The sequence below is a fragment of the Chamaea fasciata genome, unplaced genomic scaffold (assembly GCF_029207755.1).
Source record: "Chamaea fasciata isolate MVZ Bird 193981 ecotype frontalis unplaced genomic scaffold, bChaFas1.0.hap1 SCAF_16, whole genome shotgun sequence".
Classification (NCBI taxonomy): domain Eukaryota; kingdom Metazoa; phylum Chordata; class Aves; order Passeriformes; family Sylviidae; genus Chamaea; species Chamaea fasciata.
Window position 1 is genome coordinate 10253957 of NW_027094101.1, and position 21490 is coordinate 10275446.

The 21490-nt window shown below is 55.5% G+C and overlaps 1 protein-coding gene across 2 annotated transcripts in view; it reads left to right on the forward strand.

The window, feature by feature from the left end:
• The window catches only part of PRKCB (protein kinase C beta), a 91482-nt gene that overhangs the window by 44446 nt on the left and 25546 nt on the right, over positions 1-21490 (forward strand). For both annotated transcript variants that reach the window (XM_066198241.1, XM_066198240.1), the window contains exons 4-10: positions 3853-3964; positions 5258-5386; positions 13369-13525; positions 13955-14089; positions 14779-14875; positions 16714-16860; positions 20059-20232. In XM_066198241.1, coding sequence (XP_066054338.1) covers positions 3853-3964; positions 5258-5386; positions 13369-13525; positions 13955-14089; positions 14779-14875; positions 16714-16860; positions 20059-20232 — 951 coding nt within the window. The remainder of the gene's footprint in view (positions 1-3852; positions 3965-5257; positions 5387-13368; positions 13526-13954; positions 14090-14778; positions 14876-16713; positions 16861-20058; positions 20233-21490) is intronic.

Sequence of the window (21490 nt, forward strand, 5' to 3'; positions counted from 1 at the left end):
GTCCCACTGCCACCCCTGACCCAGCCTTTCCCTGGAAGGGATGACAGACCACTGATGTCTGCTGGGAGTCATTCCCTGCACGCTGAGGGGATTTTCCACATGGGAAATGAGGGAATCAAACGCGAGGTTTGGGGTTTATGTCCCTGCCAGGGTTTGTTGAGTGCAGGCAGTAAGCTGTGGCTGTGTTGTGTTTGTTATTATGCTGCTTAAATCACTATGAAATTCACTTTAAAATGGTCTCTTCACATGAACTGTGCTAATTCTTCTTCAGCAGAGATAATTTAAAGCTTTCTTTGCAATGAGACAGGGAAAGCAGCAGCCTCTAATCTTGAAGGCGAAGCTCTGTGTTCTGTCAAATGCAGCAAATGTGAGTGCAGAGGTTTCAGACACCCTTGGCTGTCCATGTGGGTCCAGCTGCCCCTTCCTGAGTCTCTGCTGCAGGAGATTTGGAGTTCCAGTGCTCTGAGAGACTGGTGGCAGGGTCACCTTCCACTCTCCCAAGCCCTGGGACCCACTCCCAGGGATCATGGGGCAGCCACAGCTGCTCTGGGCACCCTGTGGCAGGACCTGCCCACCCTCACAGGGAGGATTTTTTTTTTTTCTAATTTAGACAAGGAAAGAGGAGAAACTTCAAATGCAATTAGTCAGGGATGGGATATTATTGCTCTGACTCGTTTCAGACCAGAAACCTGCTGGTGGACTTGGGAGCAGGAACCAGGTGGGTTCTGCTACCCTGAGGGAAAAGGGGAAAGGGAGGAGAGGAGAGGAGAGGAGAGGAGAGGAGAGGAGAGGAGAGGAGAGGAGAGGAGAGGAGAGGAGAGGAGGAGAGGAGAGGAGAGGAGAGGAGAGGAGAGGAGAGGAGAGGAGAGGAGAGGAGAGGAGAGGAGAGGAGAGGAGAGGAGAGGAGAGGAGAGGAGAGGAGAGGAGAGGAGAGGAGAGGAGAGGAGAGGAGAGGAGAGGAGAGGAGAGGAGAGGAGAGGAGAGGAGAGGAGAGGAAAGGAAAGGAAAGGAAAGGAAAGGAAAGGAAAGGAAAGGAAAGGAAAGGAAAGGAAAGGAAAGGCCTTGCCATGCACTGGCTCTGCTCTTGGCATTTTCCAGCTCTGCTCCAAAGAAAGCTGTTCCTGCCCCGTTCTTCAGGCTGGCTCAGCGCGGGTGGGGGAGGAGAAGAGCCTTTTCTTTTCTTGGCAAACTTCTTTTTAACCATTCTTGTTTTAAGTCTCAGCATCTGCATACGCAGTGTTCTCGTCAGTCCTGTCTCCGTGGTACAAAAATAGTCTCTTTGTGCAGCGGCTTCAGCCTCGCTCAAAAACCATCCCCACAACTGCCAGTCCCTGGCACTTTCTGGTCAAGGTGACACCAGCCCCTCCCAGGCACATCCCAGCAGCTCTTCCTCCCCAGGCCTGGCTGCTCCATCACCCTGGATGATTTTGGCTCTGCCCCTCTGGGTGGGAGCCTCTGCAGAGCAGAAGGTGCAGCCTGCTCTGGGGGTGCTGTTTTGGGGAGCCCAGCCTGCTCTGGCACTTTGCTTTTCCAGCTCAGGCTTCTGGAACTCTTGGGTTCCAGTGGGAATCCAACATCCTTCACACGGAGTGGGAGTCGTCTCCCTTCGCAGAAAGCTTGTGGTTTTTATGAATGACTGATGCTCTCCCTTGCCTGTACAGGAATTTCAGGGCAGGGAAGGGAAGGGCAGGGAAGGGCAGGGCAGGGAAGGGAAGGGCAGGGAAGGGCAGGGCAGGGAAGGGCAGGGAAGGGCAGGGAAGGGCAGGGAAGGGCAGGGCAGGGAAGGGCAGGGCAGGGCAGGGCAGGGCAGGGCAGGGCAGGGCAGGGCAGGGCAGGGCAGGGCAGGGCAGGGAAGGGAAGGGAAGGGAAGGGCAGGGAAGGGAAGGGAAGGGAAGGGAAGGGAAGGGAAGGGAAGGGAAGGGAAGGGAAGGGAAGGGAAGGGAAGGGAAGGGAAGGGAAGGGAAGGGAGCAGTGCTCAGGGGTGATTCCTGCATGTCACATGCTGCCATGTGGCTCCTCCAGAGTTGCCCCCATGTCCCCTGCCCCTGTTTCACTGCACAGGGAAACTGAGGCAGGGGGTGCAGGTGCTGTGCCTGGGAGCTCTGCACGATTGCAGGGTTGGGCAGCCACAGACCTCCTCTCTCCCAGGACACTGGCAAGGGAATCAGGATCACAGCATGGTTTGGGTTGGAACTTTCCTGACCATCCCAAGGTTGAGTCCTGGCTGCCTCTTGGCTGCCTGCCCAAAGTTTCAGGGGGGGAAACTCCCCCCACCTCCTGCTCTAGCCTAAAATCCAGGCCTAATTTCTCTGCTGTTTTACAAATGTCTGAGGAATGCAAAAGGCTTTCAGACCTACAGAGCCACTGGCAGCACTGACTGCGTGGGGTAGCCAGAAGACAGGTTGTCCCCTCAACCTTCCTGTGCCATTCTGCCAGCTGGAGCCACGCTGGGAGCTGTGTCTGGAAGCAGTTTCCTTGGGGTAAAATGTGAGATATTTCCAGTCTGAGTGCCTTGGCTGAAGCCTGTGCCCGATCCCTGGCACGGCACAGACCAAGTTAAAGGGAGCTCTGTTGGTTTTCCCCCTCCCAGGGGCCATTGGGGTTATCTGTGGTGCTGTGCGGTGAAGCAGAATGCAGGTGATTAATGCAGCTGGAAGCTCCAATGCAACAGTTCTGGGAAATTAATTTCAGGGGGATGGAATGTATTGGCAGTGATGTTATAGCTCGCTTCTGATTCCACTCTTTATTTATTTACTCCGTTCACAGTGCCCTGAAAAGGTGTCTTTGCTAAAGCCTGGGCAGCTTTCCAGGCCATTAAAAAGCTGCTCAGCTCGAATGACAGAGCTGGGAGCTGAGCCTCATCCCTAACCCTTAAGCAATTAACCTGAGATGAAATCAAGCTGCTCTGTGCCGGAACCTTCCCCCTCGCCTGTGCTGCTCCCAGGTGTGCGGAGCCCCAGCAGCTTCCCCTGCCCAGCCCCACTGCTCCAGGCTCTCCTCAGCTCCCAGAATTGTCCTCTCCTGCATGGAGCATGCCAAGAAAGGCCAAATTTCTGTTCCAGTGCTTGGTTCTGTCTCCCCGTTGAGAAGCTGTTCCTTCTGGAAGTTTCCTCTGGCACAGGGTGCCCAGAGCAGCTGTGGCTGTCCCTGCATCCCTGGCAGTGCCCGAGGCCAGGCTGGACAGGGCTGGGAGCAGCCTGGGATGGTGGAAGGTGTCCCTGCCCATGGCAGGGGTGTGGCTGGATGGGCTTTAAGGTCCCTTCCCACCCATTCTGGGACTCCACGATTTGGGTTTGTTTGGCTCTGACTCCTGCTGACCCTTGCTGGAGCCCAGGAGTTTGCCCAGTGCCTGCACGAGGGATAAACTGGGCTCTGCACCCTCTGCTGCTGGGCAAAAATCTGCCCTTGCTTTTAAAAAAGCTCCAAATATTGAAGTATCCCCTAAGCAGCCTGAATGCCTGGGAGCACAGGAGATGTTTCAGGCTTAATATAGACGGAATCATGGGTGGTTTTCCTGCTCTGCGTGGAAGCTGGGCGGTGTCCAGCCCTTCTGTTGGTTCCTACCTACCCATTTCACCTGGTGTTCTCCATGCTAAGACCGAGTTATTGAAAAGCAGTAAATCCCCAGCCAAGGCAGTGCATTGCTTTTTCATTGTTATGGCAACACGGATGAAAAGGAATAAAGCTGGATCCTGGTGGCTGCTGGAAAAGGTCCCCACGAGCTGGTGGCACTTGACTGGAGTCCATTAGCAGCACCTCCGGAGCCAGCTGGCCCCTGGAATGGGAAGAGCAGGGATGCCTTGCCAACATTTGGTGCAAGTTTATAATCTCTGTCCTTTGTTTTCCTCCCAGGATCCCCGGAGCAAACACAAATTTAAAATCCACACGTACTCCAGCCCCACCTTCTGCGACCACTGCGGCTCGTTGCTGTACGGGCTTATCCACCAGGGGATGAAATGTGACAGTAAGTGACAGATGCCAGGGGGGCTCAGGCACCCCGGGGCCCTGGGCTGCAGCCCTCAGCTGTGCCCTCTGCCAGCGGTGTGCAGCTGCAGGGCTCTGAGTGCCCGGGGGGCACGAGTGGGCACCTCCTGACCCAGTGTGGGGAGTCCCCGGGGCTGCTGCAGGGAGAGGGGAGCGAAAGGATTGGGCTGGGGGGAGCCTCCCTGCACCCCTCTGCAGCAGCATCTCCCCCACACCCCCACTGCAGCAGCAGCCCCCCAAACCCCCTCTGTACAGCATCCCCACACCTCCACTGCAGCAGCAGCCCCCCAAAACCCCTCTGCACAGCATCCCCACACCCCCCGCTGCAGCAGTATTCCCCCAAACCCCCTCTGTACAGCATCCCCACACCTCCACCAAACCCCCTCTGCACAGCATCCCCACACCCCCACTGCAGCAGCAGCCCCCCAAACCCCCTCTCCAGAGGCGCCCCCACAGCAGCATCCCCTGCAGCGCCCCTGCAGTGTCCGCCCTCCCCGTCCTCCCCGGCATCCCCCCACGTCCCCCCGCGGCATCCCGGCACCGCGGCCGCTCTGCCCGCCCGCTCTGCAGCGCTGGCTCCGAGTGACACCCTGTGGCCGCGGCCCCGCGCTGCCGCCGCCGCTCCCGGCGCTGCCGGCGGGGGAATCGCTGCGCGAGGAGGAGAAAACGGGGGCTGGAAGCGGAGGGAAAGGACGGAATCAGTAATTTTCCGAGTTAATCCTGTGTGTTCCTATTTAAGGGGACTGGGACATGCAGCGTGTGCCGGCGCTGGCGGCGGGAGCAGCGAGCTTGGCTGCTCCTTGCTCAGGGATGGGGAAATTTGGCTGTCTGGGAACAGCAAACTCCTCAGAGCCTCGGGAATCTTGCCAAGGGGAAGCGAACTGCTTTAAAATGTAAATGCAGATATATGTGTCTTTATATAGAGACGGATCTTTATGCCTCCCTGTGTGTATACAAATACACCGGTCATTTTTAATGCCCCTTTTTGGCTCCTGGTGCATCCAGCTGAGCGCCCTGGGGGTGATGGAAGGGAATTTTAATGGGTCAGCAGAACTGAAGCAGTTTAAGGAGGGCCCAAAGCCGCGGGGTGTCTCAGGCAGGACCCAGAGCTGCTGTCAGGGGGTTCCTGTGCCAGGCTCAGAGTCTCCAGCCCCCCTTGAAAATCCATTTGTGTTCATCCCAACATCCCGGTTTCAAACGGGACAGTCCCCGTGCCCTGCTCAGAGCCCCGGCAGCCGTGCCGGGGTGCTGAGTGTCCCCTCCTGTGGCACAGCCTGCATGATGAACGTGCACAAGCGCTGCGTGATGAACGTGCCCAGCCTGTGCGGGACGGACCACACGGAGCGCCGCGGCCGCATCTACATCCGCGCCGACATCGACAAGGACGTGCTCACCGTCGTAGGTATGGACCCCCAAAAGCCGATGTGACCGCGGGCTGACACCCTCTGAGAAGTTAAAGTTAAAAGCGGAGTGTTTATTACGACGTCGGGCGGCGCAGGAGCCATCTGGTAAAGCCGTGCCCATGAATTACAGAGCTCTTTGCCCTCGGTTTATTTCCCGAAGTCTTACAGACACAAAGTGCTCATACATATGCATAACCCCAGCACCTCCCACTCCCGCTTTGTATTCAAATGAGGTTAAAAGTCCTTCATGCCTGCGCAGTTCTCCTCTTGAACTGGGTCGGTGGCCTTGAAGGATGAAGTCAGCAAAGTCTTCATCACAATGACCTTTCTGCCTCCTCACTGCTGGCAGGGCTTTCATGACCTTTTGGCATGATCCAACCCCTCCTGTTTCAGGATCAATTAGCACTGAGTCCAGGTGCAGGTCATGGTTCCTTTGGTTTCCATTTGTCATTATGAGGGTCCATCTATTTCATTTCTTTCTATGAACACAACTTAAAACAAGCACATAGTACCAAGCACTGCATCCTCTAGCTCAAGCATCTAATAATCATTAACTTATCTTTTGTTTTTCCTAGCTTGCATCCTAATCACTATAAATTGCTTCTCACCCTTGGCTAAAATCCTAACTCTTTAAAATGGTGATTGAGGTGTGTGTGTGCCCGGGGACAGCAGTGCCCACCGTGCCCAGCAGCCCCAGCAAGGCAGGACAAGGCTCTGAGCCACTTCCAGGCACACTCCAGCCCCTGACAAAGCCTGCCTGGGCCTCCAGGGCTCCACGTGTTGATGCCACTTCCAGCCACAGACTTTTCAAAGTGGGTTTTTTGAATGATGTAAAAATCCAGCGTCTGCAGGCAGGGTGTGGTCTGTGGCAGGGAACGGGACTATCCCATCTCTAGAAGTTTTTGCCACCTGGATTTTGACTCCCAGAAGATAATGCTTCCCCCGTGAGCTCAGTGAACACTGAGGCACCTTCTAGTGAAGCCCCTAGTCCCGCGGCTGTGGCTCTGGGTGGACGGGAGGCAGGGATTGCAGTCCGTGCTGGCAGCGGCAGTCCCGCGGGTCTGTGTGCCGCAGGCTGTGCCGGGGAAGGAGGCTCCTGCCCACACGGGGGACCAGGCGGCTCCGAGCCGCCGCGGTTATTCCCGGCTCAGTCAAACCAGGGGTGTGAAGTGCCCTCTCTCCGTGCCCCTGCGGGGGCGGGGACCCCGCGCAGGGATGTGGATTCCCGAAGTCGCAATCAGCTTTTTCAGTGGGTAAACGATGTGTCAGTGTCTGAGGATTGGCGTCTGATAGGTCCCTGTCTTTTCCAAAACAATCCCAAGGTCCTGACAGGGAACTGTTTCCACTGTAACTAAAAACCGAGCTGTGTTAACCCGTGACAGACACCCATGGCAACACCGGCTCCTTCTCCATCATCCCTCCGCCCTCGGCTGGCTCTCCCTGGTTTGCCACATCCTGTCACCGTCAGTGACATCCCCAGGGTTTGTTTCTGTGGGATGGGGTCGGCTCTGGGGGATCCCGTGGTGCTCTGATGGGTGCTTGTCCCCCCGGGGAGAGCCATCGAGGATGTTCTCAGAAAAAAAAAATCAAGTTGTTAAAAATGTTGATGAAAATTTGAAAAAAGTTGTGGAGGACTTAATAATTTATTTTTTGTTGGATTTGTCCTTAAAGGAGAGCCTCAGCGAACCAGGCAGAACTGTGTTTGCACAAGTCCTGCCTCCCAGGCGCCTTCCTGAAAATGGGACTCGGTGATCTTGGGGGTCTTTTCCCACCCTGATGATGCTGTGACCCCTGCAGCCTTCATCAGAGGCCAGCGGGGTGCAGCTCTCAGGCACCACAGGCTCCCTGTGCCGTGTTCCCACAGGCAGCAGAGCTCCCCAGCCCTTCTGTGCAGCTGGATTTTCATTCCTTCAGCTGGCTTTGAAAGGCTGGTTTATTTCTGGCCCGTTCTGGAGGTGTTGGTGAAAACGTGTCAGCTGTTGGCTTTTCCAGGAAGGAAGGGGAGCGTGCTGAGCTCTCCAGCTCTGCCATGGAGCTGCTGGAGGAGTGGGAGTGCTTTGGGAGAGGAGAGCTGGGCACTGGGGGGCCCAGATGGCCCCAAGTGGGCACCCCCAGCCCTCGGGAGTGGTGACACCCAATGGTGCTGACCTGGAACCTTGGGGCAGCTCTGGGCCCTCACAACCAGGACACTGAGGAGCTGGAGGGAATGGGGCTGGGGAAGGGAATGGAGCCCCAGGAGAGGCTGAGGGAGCTGGGAAAGGGGCTCAGCCTGGAGAAATGAGGATCAGGGGGGACCTTGTGGCTCTGCACAACCCCCCGACAGGAGGGGACAGCCAGGGGATCGGGCTGTGCTGCCAGGGAACAGGGACAGGAGCAGAGGGAGCGGCCTCAGGCTGGGTCAGGGGACGTTTGGGTGGGATTTTAGGGAAAATTCCATCCTGGAAATGCAGCCCAGCCCTGGCACAGCTGCCCAGGGAGGTTTGGAGTCCCCATCCCTGAGGGGATTTAACAGCCCTGTGGATGTGGCACTTGGGGACATGGGGCAGTGGTGGCCTGGGCAGTCCTGGGTGGGCTCAGAGGAATTTCCCGACCCGAACAATTCTCGCAGGACCCGCCCTGGCTGCGCTGGGGGGGTACACGGGGGGAGGCAGCGGACGGGGGCAGAGCCAGGCTGCCTCCGAGCAGATTGCTGGTGGGAAATGCCCTTTCCACGCTTTCTGCAGGAATTCCAGCGCGGGGCGGGCAGGGGGCGGATTTCTGTCGAGAGGGGATGGGCGGGGGGGGGATGGAGCAGCCCCTGAGCCCGGCGGGGGTAGGGGGCAGCGCTGGCCGGGGTGAGCCCACCCTTGGTCCTGCTGCTCGGGAAAACGGCGCTGCCGGGGACGGGGGAGAAATTCTCGCTGTCTCACCGGCTGGGGGACGCCTGCCCAGGAATTTGGGAAGCTTTCTCGGGGCCGGAGCATCGCTGCGGTGCCGGGAGGAGCGGGCAGGGCAGGGCCGGTGCCTGCAGGCGGCAACACGGGCACGGCCAACTCCGCTTTGGTTTTCCTGACGAGCTGACAAATGGAACGGGGATTTGCCGGATGCTCTTCAGCTCTGCTCTTTTCTCTTCTCTTACTCTGTATTTTTTTTTCCCTTCTCTTTGTAAAGCCGGTCGTTCCCTCCCGATGGAAAACGCGGATTTTTCACAGAATCGTTGAGTCCTAGAATGATTTGGCTTGGAAGCGACCTTAAAATTCATCTCTGAAGCTCATGGGCAGGGAGACCTTCGACTAGACCAGGGTGCTCCAAGCCAGCCTGGACACGGCCAGGGATCCAGGGGCAGCCACAGCTGCTCTGGGCACCCTGTGCCAGGGCCTGCCCACCCTCCCCGGAAGGAATTCCTTCCCAATATTTAGGATGTGGGATGTGTTTCTGAGGCCCTGGTGCAGACAGACATGCAGGGCACTGCCTGCCTGCTGTGGCACAGGAGCAAATGCACCTTCACAGTCCCTGTCCTGCTCTGGGCTTTGATCAAGTGTCCTATTAGTGAGGAAAGGCTGTGGGATAAAGCAGGAAATCACAGCAAATGAACGTGGCATCGAGGCAGTGCACAGCTCTGCTTCCCCAGCAGCAAAGCTCCCCGTGCAGATTATGCTGAGCCTGTCGTATTAAGGGCCATGAATATTTGAGCCTGGGAAATGCAGGGCCGGGAGGATGTGAGGGCTGGCAGTGCATTAAAGGCACGCCTGCCCCAGGCTGGGAGCTGTGCTGGAGCTCCTCTCCAGAGCCAGCTCTTCCCCCACCTTCCAGTGGGGGTTTGTCTGTCCTGTCAGAGCACCCCGCAGCCCCTGCGTCTCCCCCAGGCAGCGCTGGGGTGAAGGGACGAGGTCTGAGAGGTACAAAGCTGGGAAGGGATCAGGAGGCAGAGCTGCAGGGTTTGTGCTGTGGGGTCAGGGGTGTGTGGGCAGTGGGGAATCCCCAGTGTGGCCTTTGCCCGTGTGTGTGTGTGTGTGTGTGTGTGTGTGTGTGTGTGTGTGTGAGGAGCAGAGGGTGCCCTGTGCTCCTGCCTGAACCAGCTCGAGTTCCTGCTGTCCCCGGGGAATGTCCTTTGTGTCCCCACTGAGCCCCCCGGGACTCCTGGCAGCACCTGCCGGCACCCCGGAGCCCCCCCATTCACCGGCCTGATGAGGGAAAACAGTGACCAAAACTGAAACCAATTCTGCTGATTAGATAAACGAGCTGGAAGTGCGTTAATTAATAATCACCGGCCCAGGCAGATGCAGCCGTAATGAGTCCTGTGCCTTTTCCATTGTACCAGCATGTGCAAATGTATTCCTATCAGAGCATTAATTAAATGTTTTAACTCACGGGGGTGTTAATGTGAGTGCTGGCTGGGATGGGGCTGCTCCTGCCCGGGGATGTTGGTGCTGCTGCAGGGAGGAAGATGATGAGTGCTGCAGGTCAGCCTGAGAGCCCTCCCCTCTGCAAAATCCCATCCAAGAGCTGTGGAATAGAGGCCAGGAGAGGTGATGGGCTGGGACTGGGGGAGTGGAGCTCTGACCTTGCAGGGAGCCAGGCTTTGGAGGGGTTTTTCACAGATCCGTACAATCCTGGGACGGTTTGTTTTAGGGACCATCCAGCTCCAAGCCTTTACCATGGGCAGGGACACCTCCCGTGGGACCAGGCTGCTCCAAACCCCTTAACCCTTCCAGGGCTGTGACAGCCGCGGTTTCCCTGGGCAGCCTGTGCCAGGGCCTTTCCTTTGCAGGCCAGTGGGAAGCAGAACTTGCTGCCCTGAGCAGCTCTGAGGTCCCACGTGCTCAGAGAGGAGGTGCAGGGTGTGACAGCCCAGGGGATCCGCCTGGGGGGCCGGGCAGGAGCGGGTTTACTGTAGGCTTCCCTTTCATTTCACATCAAAGGGAGCCCCGTGTGGCGGATTTAGGAAATCTCTTGCCGGGGTTTGTTCATCCAGTATCAATCCCGCCTTCCCTTGAAGCCCTGGGGGCTGGGGAAGGGGTCTTGCCCTGCTCTCAGGGAGCTCCTGGCCGTGACCTCTGTGCTTTGGGAGTGTGGCAGACTGGGGCTGCTTCCCACCTTTTCCACGGGGGATGTGGGTGTCCCTTCCCAGCCACGGCTGCCGGAGTAACCCAGAGATGTTTTCTGAACCCTTACTGAGAAGCTACTGCAAACTTTGCAGAATAAATTATTCAAATGTAACTCACCCAGCTGTGCCTGCCCTGGCCCTGCAAGGCACAGTGGGTGACATCTCCTCCCTGTGTCCTCAGTGCCACAGGAATTGTGTGCAGGAGGAGGAATTGTCCCCACTGCCACAGGAACTGTGTGCAGGAGGAGGAATTGTCCCCACTGCCAGCACTTCCCCCCTGAACCGCTTCCCTCCAGAGGTGTCCAGGACTCAACAACATCTCGTCCTGACCGTGGCCTGAGCCTACAGTGGCATCTCCTTGGCCACACTTGGTGCCCAGAGTGATTTAGGACTTGCTTTAAGTGGGATCATAATATTCTTACTCATCACCGTTAATAATGATGTTACTGCTTCTTAATGATGCACAAAACTGTCAGGATATGCGAGATGTAGAACTATTTTACATCAAATTTAACTGTCAAATAAATGCCGTCAATGTTGGCGAGGAGCACACCTCCCCTGCCGTGTGGGATCGCTGCTGCGCCGCTCCAGGTTTTTATTTTTCCTTCACTTAATTGTTGATTTCTGCTTGAAAAGTCATGAAGTTTCTTAAGGTCAAGCAGAAGCATTTTGGGTGTTTTAAATGAATAGATAAAATTATTCCCATTAATGAAATTTGGAGGTCTGCATGCTGAGATAATAACATGAGGTAATCAAATCTCATGCTTCAGGGCATCAACTGATTAACTGCGAGGGCCAGGAATGACTTCTCCTGTTCCTTAAAGAAGCGAAGGGCGTCCTGATAAACAACAGAGGGTTGTTCATTAGTCCCCAGAGATGTTGTGCTGGCTGCTGGGACGGTGGAACCCGGGGCAGAGCCGGTTCTGTGTGACATCATCTCGTGTCTCCTCCCCGTGAGGGGACACCAGCCGTGTGCCAGCCCAGAGCCTCTGCCAGCCCTGGGCTCCTCCTGCTGCTCACATGAGGGTCCTCGGGTGTTTCTGCTGGCCCAGAGTGAGGTCAGCAGTGAGGACCATCCCCCTCCCCTGCCCTGGCACTGCCATCGGTGCCTGCTCCTGGGACTGGCCATGGGCTGTCCCCATTCCCTGAGGCTCCCACAGGTGCTGCAGGTGGGCAGGGGCACTGGAAACACCTTCTCATGATCATTTGAAAGGCAGAAAGGAGATAAGAGGCAGGAGGAGCTCATGGAGGGGTGTGTGGAGAGGCCCAGGTCCACCAGGGCACTGGGGGTGCACAGGGAGCCCCAGAGTGGTGGCACTGGGTGGGTTTAGGGTCCCTTCCAACCCAAGCCACTTGAGATGATTCTATGACAGCATCCTTGGCGAGGTCACTTGTGTCACCATCAGGGATGAAGTCATTCTGTCCCCACTGCCAGGGGAGCTGAGGGGCTGTGGCTGCTGCACCACTGGGCTGGGGATGGATGGAGGGGGCAGGTGACACCTCCCGGCAGGATCACAGCTCTCCCTGGCCCCGGGAGCACCGGGCTGGGGATGGATGGAGGGGGCAGCCCACGTTTCCCAGCAGGCTCACACCTCTCCCTGTCTCACAGGCTGCCGTCAGGGCTGTCACGTTTGATAAATGAGCTCGTTTATAAATGCAGAGTTGGATTTTGGCTACCAGTTCGATTCTGTGGAGCTGGAAATTGGGCAGTGCTCCAGGAGGACAGCCATAGGTGGCAGGTTTGGGGGCATTAATTCGCTTTTCAAAACTCTCCAGTTCCCAACCTGATCAGAAATTCCTTACTGGTGAACTGGGAAGTGGGCTATTGGTTTTACTCTTCTGGGAATGGGGCCATTGGTTTTACTCTTCTGACCCTGAAAGTACCTTCTGACCCCTTGTGGTGCTGCACACACAGCTGGAGTTTTCTTTTTCTCCTCCTCCTCCTCCTCCTCCTTCTCCTTGTGGGATGAGGGGCTGAAGCTGAGCCCCCTGTGAGCCTCACTGCAGAGCTGCTGGTGGGACCTGCTGGGATTTAAGGCTGCTCCCAGCATGGCAGGACCCTCTGTGCCTGATCCCTGTGCCCCCTAGGGAGGGGGCTCTGCCTTGGCCTTCTTTCACACAGCTTTTCCCCAGGTTATGGCTCAGCTCCATCCCGGCCCATCGAACTTCCCATCTCTGACATCTCTGCTCAGCCTGGGGGGAAGATAAGATCCTTCCCCTGGCAGACAGACTCTTTTGGACTTAATCTGGGCAAAGAGACTCAGCTCAGCCTGGCTGTATTTAATTTGTCCAAGCTGCAATCCAATTAGAAGCAGCTGAGTCACCTCAGGTTTGCTCTTCCCGCTCTGCTCCTGCTTCCCGGAGGAGATGCTGGCCCCAGAGTCGGGGTGATGCTGCCCAGAGGGCAAATGGTGGTGCCCATGGGCATCCCTAGCCCCCAGGGGCCGCAGCGGGGAGCTGGGTGCTGGGTGTGGCACTGCTGTGGTGCCTTTGGGTCCCTGCTCCCACCCCAGCACCTTCTGTCTCTGTTCCCACTCCTGGAGGAAAGCTCCATCCCCAGGCCCCCACCAGTCAGTGCAGCTCTGCCTCCCGAGGGGCAAGAGGAAACAAATCAGCTTTAAACTGCTTAAAGCCGAGAGCAAACAACAAATCAGCCTGTCAGAAAGTAAAAATAATCTCCTGAGTCGACCCTGCAGCCTCCCCCATCCACGGGAGCCGCGTTTGCTCGGCGTTAATTATGTCGTTCCTCATGTAATGCCCATGTCTGCACAGATCCAGTTTAATTCTGCTTTTAATCACTATTTTCACACTTACTCTTGGCACGCAGGGAAGTTGTCAGTTGTTGGGTATTTTTATAGCTGGAATACTGAATTTAATCCTGTTTCTTTTCCCCAGTAAGAGATGCTAAAAACCTAGTTCCTATGGACCCTAATGGCTTGTCAGATCCCTATGTGAAGCTGAAACTAATCCCTGACCCCAAAAACGAAAGCAAACAGAAGACCAAAACTATCAAGTGCTCCCTGAACCCTGAGTGGAATGAGACATTTAAATTGTAAGTACAAGGAAAGTGTTTAAATTTGTAAAGCGAATTTCCTCGCCACCAAGAATTAACGTGACAAGGAAAGTGTTTAAATTTGTAAAGTGAATTTCCTCACCACCATGAATTAACGTGACTTTATTTGCTCTGATTTAATTATTCAGAGCCATTGAGCTGATTCAGCTGAGAAATTATTCTTTTTTGTTCTGTAAGTGACACAGAGGCACCCAAACCTCTGCCCTGACCCCGCTCAGAGCAGTGTGTCCGGGCAGGAACTCCATGCTCTCCATGGGAATCGGGTGTGCCTGGGAAATTAAATATTGGAGACCCCAGCAGGCCTCGAGGACCATCCCTTCCCTTGGCAGCTGTGGAGCACAGGGGGACACAGGGCTGTGGGAGCAGCTGCCAGGATCAAACCTGCCCTTCTCCCCTCCTCTCTTCCAGCCAGCTGAAGGAGGCAGACAAAGACAGGCGGTTGTCAGTGGAGATCTGGGACTGGGATCTGACCAGCAGGAATGATTTCATGGGCTCCCTGTCCTTCGGGATCTCTGAGCTGCAGAAGTCAGGCGTGGATGGATGGTGAGATGTGATGGTTTTATGAGCACTGTGGACACAAAGCAGCACAGGGTGTTTGCACATGGCAGTGTGGCAGCTCCTCAGACCTCGCCAGCAACGCCTTCTCCAGCCCCAGGGAAAGGTTCTGCTCCACCTCTGGGGCTGCTGAGGGTCTCTGGTGCCATGTGGGGGTGTCTGTGTGGCACCCAGGGGTGCCAGGGCAGTATCTGAGTGTTCAGCATAGCCTGGCTGTGCCCCAGCAGGGTGAAACTCCTGGGATTTGAGTGGGGTTTCCATGATTTCTGCTAATTGCTGCCTGAGTATTTCCCCTCCGTTGGGGGAGCACCCTGTCTGTGTGCTCAGGGTGGGCAGTGCCAGCACGGGCCATGTGCTGTCCTCGTGGGGCAGCTGAAGGAGGGGGGTTTGCCCACCCTGTGCCCGTGGCTGCCCCAAGAAACACGAGTTTGTCTGTGGGTTTGAGGTCAGGATTGGTTTGGGAGTGACACCAGTGCCCACCACTGCAGGCAGTGGATGCTTTCCCCGGGCTGGGGGGTCCCCAGGACAGTGAGGGACCCAGAGACATCCCTCCAGGCACTGAGGGTGGTTTGGGTGTTCTCCTGACCTGGGAAAGGGCCCCCTGGATGCTGTGCTGGAGCAGAGGTGAGCTCCTGCCTCCCTGCAGCCCCTGACCCGTGTCCTCTCTGTCCCCCCAGGTTCAAGCTGCTCAGCCAGGAGGAGGGAGAGTATTTCAACGTCCCGGTGCCTCCTGAGGGAGAGGAAGGAAACGAGGAACTGAGGCAGAAGTTTGAGGTGAATGGATTTTTCCTGCACTCAGGGGTTTTCCTCACTGCCTGCCTGCCGTGCCCTTGGCAAGTGGACCTTTCCCTGGCAGTGCAGGGAATGTGGAGCCAACTCCCCACAGAGGCCCCAAGGAGAAATGTCTATTTACTACTTAATAAGCCATGGAAGTTCTTGCTGAATGATTGATGCAGACATTGCTGAATTAGCAGAAATTTGCCATTTTTCAGTGTAGCTGAGGTCTCCACAAAACCATGGGAATGAGTGTGGTGCATCTGGAGACTCACATGCAATGAGCCATACAGAAATAAGAGAGTTGCCCTTATGGTTCTCAGCATGAACTCTGTAATTGTAGCAGAGACTGGAGAGTCAGCTCCTGTTCTCCTTTCTTTCTTATTTATTCATACACAACTTTCCTGACTATCCAAGGAAAGGCAGTCCCAGTACAAAGGCTGGCTACAACCAGTGGTTTTTGGCTGTACAAAGAACTAACAACTGGCTTTTATTGTGTTCCATGATGTTCCAGTGGTGGTAAGATGGTCTGGGCAGTGAGATGATGAGTTTGTCCAGAAGAGCCAGAGCACTCCTGTCCCCTCACCTTGCTGCGCGTTCCCCACTGCTCCCGTGGAGGGACTGGGTGTCCCAGGCAGGGAATCCCCTTCCAGCGGGGCCCTGGCTCTGCTGGGGCTGGCAGTGAGGAGTGGGGTGTGCTGGAGCTGAGGCACAGCCGTGGCCACACCAGCGGTGTGAGAAAACCCCGGACACCATCCCTGAGGTCTGCAGTGCAGGAGTTGTTCCGAGGCTCCAAGGTGCTGCAGGTGACCTTGAGCGGGGAATTCTGCAGCCTGGAGAGCCTTGTGAGAAGCAATTAGCAGCAGCAGGAGCTGTGGATTCCCCGGGAGGTGCTGTCTGCAGGGGCTGCCAGCAGCAGCCAAATTGAACCGCCGGGATCGGGTTAATGGAATTTCACGCTAGGCTGAGCTCGGCACAGGCCTCACACTGCCACACATTTCTGGAAATTAAAAGGGAATAAATTGTCAGAGAGCTTTTACGGGAGGAGGAGCAGCACATCACAGCCCCTGGCCTGGGGAGGAGGCACTGGGGCACTGCTGGGGTCTGGTGTTTAAAAATGGGGGGCTTTAAAATGAGGGTCTTCAGTGAGCAGCTGTGGGGGCAGGAAGGGCTGTCTGTCTGTCTGTCTGTCCGGGAGCGCAGGAGGAGCTGTCTGTCTGTCTGTCTGGGGGGGCAGGAGGTGGGGGGACTGTCTGTTCTGGACTGTTCCAGATGGATTTGTGGCTTCCTCTGTGATTCCCCTCAGTATCAGATACAATCACAGAATATCTCAAATGGAAGGGACCGTAGGGCAGTAATGGATGTGGAGCTGGATAAAAAGTCCCATGTTTTACCCTAATATATTTATATTCACCCCTGGTTTTCTGGTGAGGTAAGAGACAGAAGCCAGTTTTTGCCCCAAAAGAGCTCATTTCAGCCTCTTTCCCATGCTTTGGATGACTTGGACATGGTGTAGGGTAGCATGGCAGGCTGCTGTGTCCTGCTGGCACGGGCAGAGGGGTGACCACGGGCAGAGGTGATCCCCAGTTGCTCTGACAGAGGTTAATGAGGTCATGAGCAGTGCCATGTGCCAGGGCTGGTGACTTCCCCAGTGCCTTTCTTGATGCTGTCCCCACCACGCCCATGGAAAAGGCTCCCAAAGCTCAGGGTGGTTTTCGAGCTGGGAAAAAGCTGCTGAGGTGGGATTTTGGGAGCACCCAGTGGGTTTGTAATGCCCATTCTCCCTGCCCCATCAGTCACATGTTATCTTCCCCCCTGCCCCATCCCCACCTTCGCAGAGAGCCAAGATTGGAACTGGCTCCAAGGCTGCGGATGAGAAGACAAGAAATGCCATCTCCAAACTGGACAACAACGGCAGCCGGGACCGAATGAAGCTCTCAGATTTCAACTTCCTGATGGTGCTGGGGAAAGGCAGCTTTGGGAAGGTGAGGTTCCCCTGGGTTCTGTCTGCAGGCACGCTGGTGACTGGTGTGGTGACTGGGAGCACTGGTGCCGCGGTGTTGGGAGCCCAGCTTGGCTCCCCCAGGCAGGGAACACCAGAGGTGTCGATGAGGCCACCACAAGATCCATCCCTTTGGGGAGCAGGGGATGAGCTGGGTATTTAAAGCTCTGCTTTATTTGGTTGGGGTTTTCTTCTTTACTAATATGTGGGAGCATTTTAATTAACTTCCCAGACCGGTAACAGAATTTCATCCTCCTGATAATTGTGTGACTTGGAGCCTTCATTTTTCTTGGTGTCTTGCCAAGTCTCTTGATTTCCATTCGGGATCCCAGCGCTCCAGGGAACGCTGGGGCTCTGCTGGAGGCGGGTGCAGTGTTTGCTGGCCCAGCCCCACCCTCATTAGTGAATTGCTTTAATTGCAGGGATTCTTGCTGTGCCTGCAGGCTCATTGCTCGGGCAGGTAGCGGAGATGAGGGTGTGCAGGGATGCTCCCCTGAGCACAGGGGTGCAGCAGCAGCAGCATCCCTTCTTTCCCCAGCCTTCTGCTGGCACTGGAGTTTTGGGAGGTCCCAGCTTCTCTGGGGGTGTTTGCTCCCTCTCCAGAGGCGGAGAGCTCCGAGATCCATGGAAGCATTGGTGCCAGGCAGGGAATGGGAAGGTCCTGACGGTCCCCATCCCCCAGAGCATCAGCCCTGGGGTGCAGGAACGCCCCGCGCCTCGTGGCCGTGCTGCTGTCACACAGAAATGTCCCCGCTCCCCTCCCTGCCAACACCTCATCCCTTCCAAAGGCAGAGCCTGGCATCTGGAGGCTCCGTGGCTTTGCCGTGTCCCCCGCCGCCTTCTCCCCTTAAATTTGAGAAACATTAGCAAACTCCTCAGTCGGCTCTGGCTTATATAAGGGAATGTGTGACAGAAACTGTTCCCTGGAACAGAATGTTATAAATATGCTAATTAGCGCTAATTAAAACAGCACGTTGGTTTCTCCGGGTGGATGCAGCCTCGCCCTCACGTGTGCCTGCACCTCCCCAGGCATCCCTACTGCCCCGGCATCCCGGCACGGGGACACCCAGGTGCCACGGCTCTGTCCCCGCTGCCTATGCTCGCCAGAGGTGCCAGATGTTCGGGAGGAGCCAGGCAGAGGGGCAGGAGCAGGGAGAGCAGTTCCCGCAGCTCCCCAGCCCCTGGTGTGCCCAGCAGCCGGCGGTGTCCATGGCATTGCCATCTTTCTCCCAGGCTGGCACTGTGTCCTTCCCCTCCCCTGGGCTGGCACCTGCTCCTGTGCCTACTGCCAGCCTCCCTCCTGCCAGTCCCTGCTGGCTGCGAGAGCTCTTGGACCGCAGTCACGCTGTTTTAGTGAGCCTCTGTCTGTCTCTTTTAACCCTTTGGCATCAGGACCTCAGGTTCGGTGCTCAGTATTTTGCTCTGCCCACACTCCTGTGTCCAGGGTCAGGAGTACCGACACGTTGGCCTCAGTGGAGTTTGACAAACTTGCTTTCCCTGTGTTCAGAATATCTCCAGTTCTTATTCTGGAGCATTCCCAAACAAATACTCTATATTACAGGAATAAATCAAGTTAAATATCAGCCTTTTTTTCTGCACCAATAAAAAGTTAAAAAAGAACACAATCTGCTTCCCAGCGAGCATGCTGGCAGATGGAGGTCCCCCGAGCCAGGCAGCTTCAGGGGGTGGAAAATGCCTTGGAAAAGAGGAGCTTGGGGTTGTGTGCTCCTGGCTTGGCGTGTTCAGCCCCAGGACACACCTGTGGATGTCCCTGGTGCTCTGGGGTCCCTGTGCCTGTGCCTGGTGGCAGCTTCGCCGGGCTGGCACGGGCAGGGAGACGCTCTCAGGGAGGGAGGCAGTGCTTGGCACAGCCCACCCTGGCTTGGCTGGGCTGTATTATAAATAGAGGGAAGGGAAATTAGGTGGCTTGCTCATATTTTTGCAGCTGATCAATCTGCTGTGCTCTCGAGCTGTCAGGCTTTCCGGGGTTTGTGTTGTTTTGCTGAGCAAGGCGGAGCCTTTGGCCGCTGCACTTCTGGGTTCCGGTGTAGTGGGGTTTTTGGGGGGTTTTTTGGTTGTTTTTTTTTTTTTTTTTTTTGCCAGAGTTGGGATTAAATGAGTGAGATGGTATTTTTTGTTTGGACTTAGATGTTTATTAACTTTTATCTATATTGCAGTCTCACAAACAGTGAGTTCTATAGCAGTTCCAGCTAACAAACTAAAAATGGAGCTCTATGTCTGTCTACAAGGCCTTTTAATGATAAACTGTCTAATTATGAAATGGCACCTAAATTATTTCTACTTTTGACCCAATAACAAACACCCATGGCTCACAATGCGGACTTCTTTATCCAATTACAAAATTCTACTTAGACCCATGAAGAAGGTGAAAAAGAAGGACTGCCCTATGCCCTAAACCCATCATCTTGCTTTATGTATATTAGTATACTCTAATACCTTAAACTCGAAGTTTTCTTCTATGTGAGATTACACACTTTTATTTAAACTACACACCCATAATCCCAGTTCTATTATTTGATTTTGGAAGTCTTTTTGCCTTTCACGGGGAGCAGGGCTGGCTCAGCTGTGCTCAGGGCTGCCCTGTCACTGCAGAGCTGCTTCCTGAACCATTCACAGCCACGGATGGCCTGGAGCACTTTCGGCATTTATCAGGGTACCCCCCGCCAAGCTCTGCTGTCACTGCAGGGTGGGGTGGGAGCCACGTCCTCAGCAAGGTCCCTTGAGGGCAGAGCAGATGCCAGGCTCAGAGGCTCCCTGCTTTAGTTAACTTTCCTCTGACAGGGTTGTGGATGGCAAGGCAGGTCTGTATATAACTGATATTGCATATAATGCTCTTGCACTGAGGTAACAGGTTTAATTATCCATCAAAATACGTTCCTGGGGTGGTTACTACTTCTTTTCCACCAGTTTTGAGCAGCCAAAGCACTTCTGCTTTTATCACCTAAAGATTAGCTCTGGTTTTAGCACCTGGGTGTGGTGCCTTGTAAAGCTCAGCTTGTGTAAAATGGTGATAAATGGAGGCAGTGAACCAAACCAGTTCCCTTTGGGGCAGAACTACCAGGGAGAGCAGAGGTGCAGACTCTGTGTGAGGCATGGAAACGGGGAATGCCTTGGCTTGGAAGAGACCTCAAAAGTCACATGTGTCCTGTCCCTGGTGCAGGTGATGCTGGCAGAGAGGAAGGGCACAGACGAGCTCTATGCTGTGAAGATCCTCAAGAAGGACGTGGTTATCCAGGACGATGATGTGGAATGCACCATGGTGGAAAAGCGTGTCCTGGCTCTCTCGGGGAAGCCTCCCTTCCTGACCCAGCTCCACTCCTGCTTCCAGACCATGGTAAGGGCTGGGGCCATGCCTGGTCCCCACCCAGGGCTGTGCTGGGCTGGGGACCCTGAGCACTGGGATCCTGACACTTTGGAAAATGGGTTGGGATGGTGCCCAAGGCCAGGCTGGACGGGGCTTGGAGCAGCCTGGGACAGTGGAAGGTGCCCCTGCCATGGCAGGAGTGGCACTGGATAGGCTTTAAGGTCCCTTCCAACCCAAACCACTCCAAGATTTTATGTTCTCTGTACATCACTGCATTTGCCAAAGCAATTGTGTATTCTGTGCCTTGGCAGCCTCACACCTTCTCCAGCTCACTGGCAAAAGGGCCTCCGGGGCTAAGATGTGGCTGTGTGACATGGAAGTGTAATGTACAACAGCTGCAGCCTGAGGTGTGTTCAGCAGGGAGCTGCTGCTGACATTAGAGGTGATTTCCCAGCCCCTCAGCTGCCCCCAGCCCACAACAACCCTTTTGGTTCAATAGCTGCACTTGTTCCCAGCACTCATTCCTCTGATCAAAGCCCTGGGCAAAGGGAGAAACCCAATCCAAACTGCAGGAAATCTACTTTTCCACGGGCGTGTGATTGGGTTTGTATGAGTCACGAGTGGAGAGGGGGACAGGGGACCTTTAACACAATCCCTGCCCGGCCCTGGGGCAGCCTGTGAATGAGAATGTCCAGGTACACGTCGGTGGGAGCCGGCAGAGGGAATCAGCAGAGTCCTTTAGAACGACGACAATGCTTTCCAGGAGGATTACATTTTAATATTACCCCAGAAATTTCATTTACCAAACACATTGAGTGTATTTAAAGCCTGCGGCCCCGGCTTTGCAGCACAGCAATCAGGATGTGGCAGGAGCAGCTATTTCACACAGCATCTCCCTGGCATCTGAAGTGAGTCAGCGCAGGATTATTCCTGGCAGACCTATAGTAGCTTAATAGTAATCGTATTTGTAATGTAATCAAAATGTATAGCAGGGTGTATTATCAAAGGCTGGCACAAAGCACTTTGATTTCTGGGAGCACAGTCCAGAGCACAATTCTCTGCCGGGGCTGTTGGCTCAGCGGCTCCGGGAGAGAGAAAAGCCCTAAATCTGCGTTTTAGAGAAAAGGGGAAGATGAGCAAGGAGAGAGCTCCTGCCTGGGGCTGGAGGGTGAGGGGTGCTGGTGCTGGGGGATCTGGGGGGCTCTGAAAGGTCCGAGGTCAGAACCTGGGCTCAGGAGGGGGCTGAGCTGGGGGTCCCAGGGTGTCCCCAGGTGAGCTGTGCCTTTGC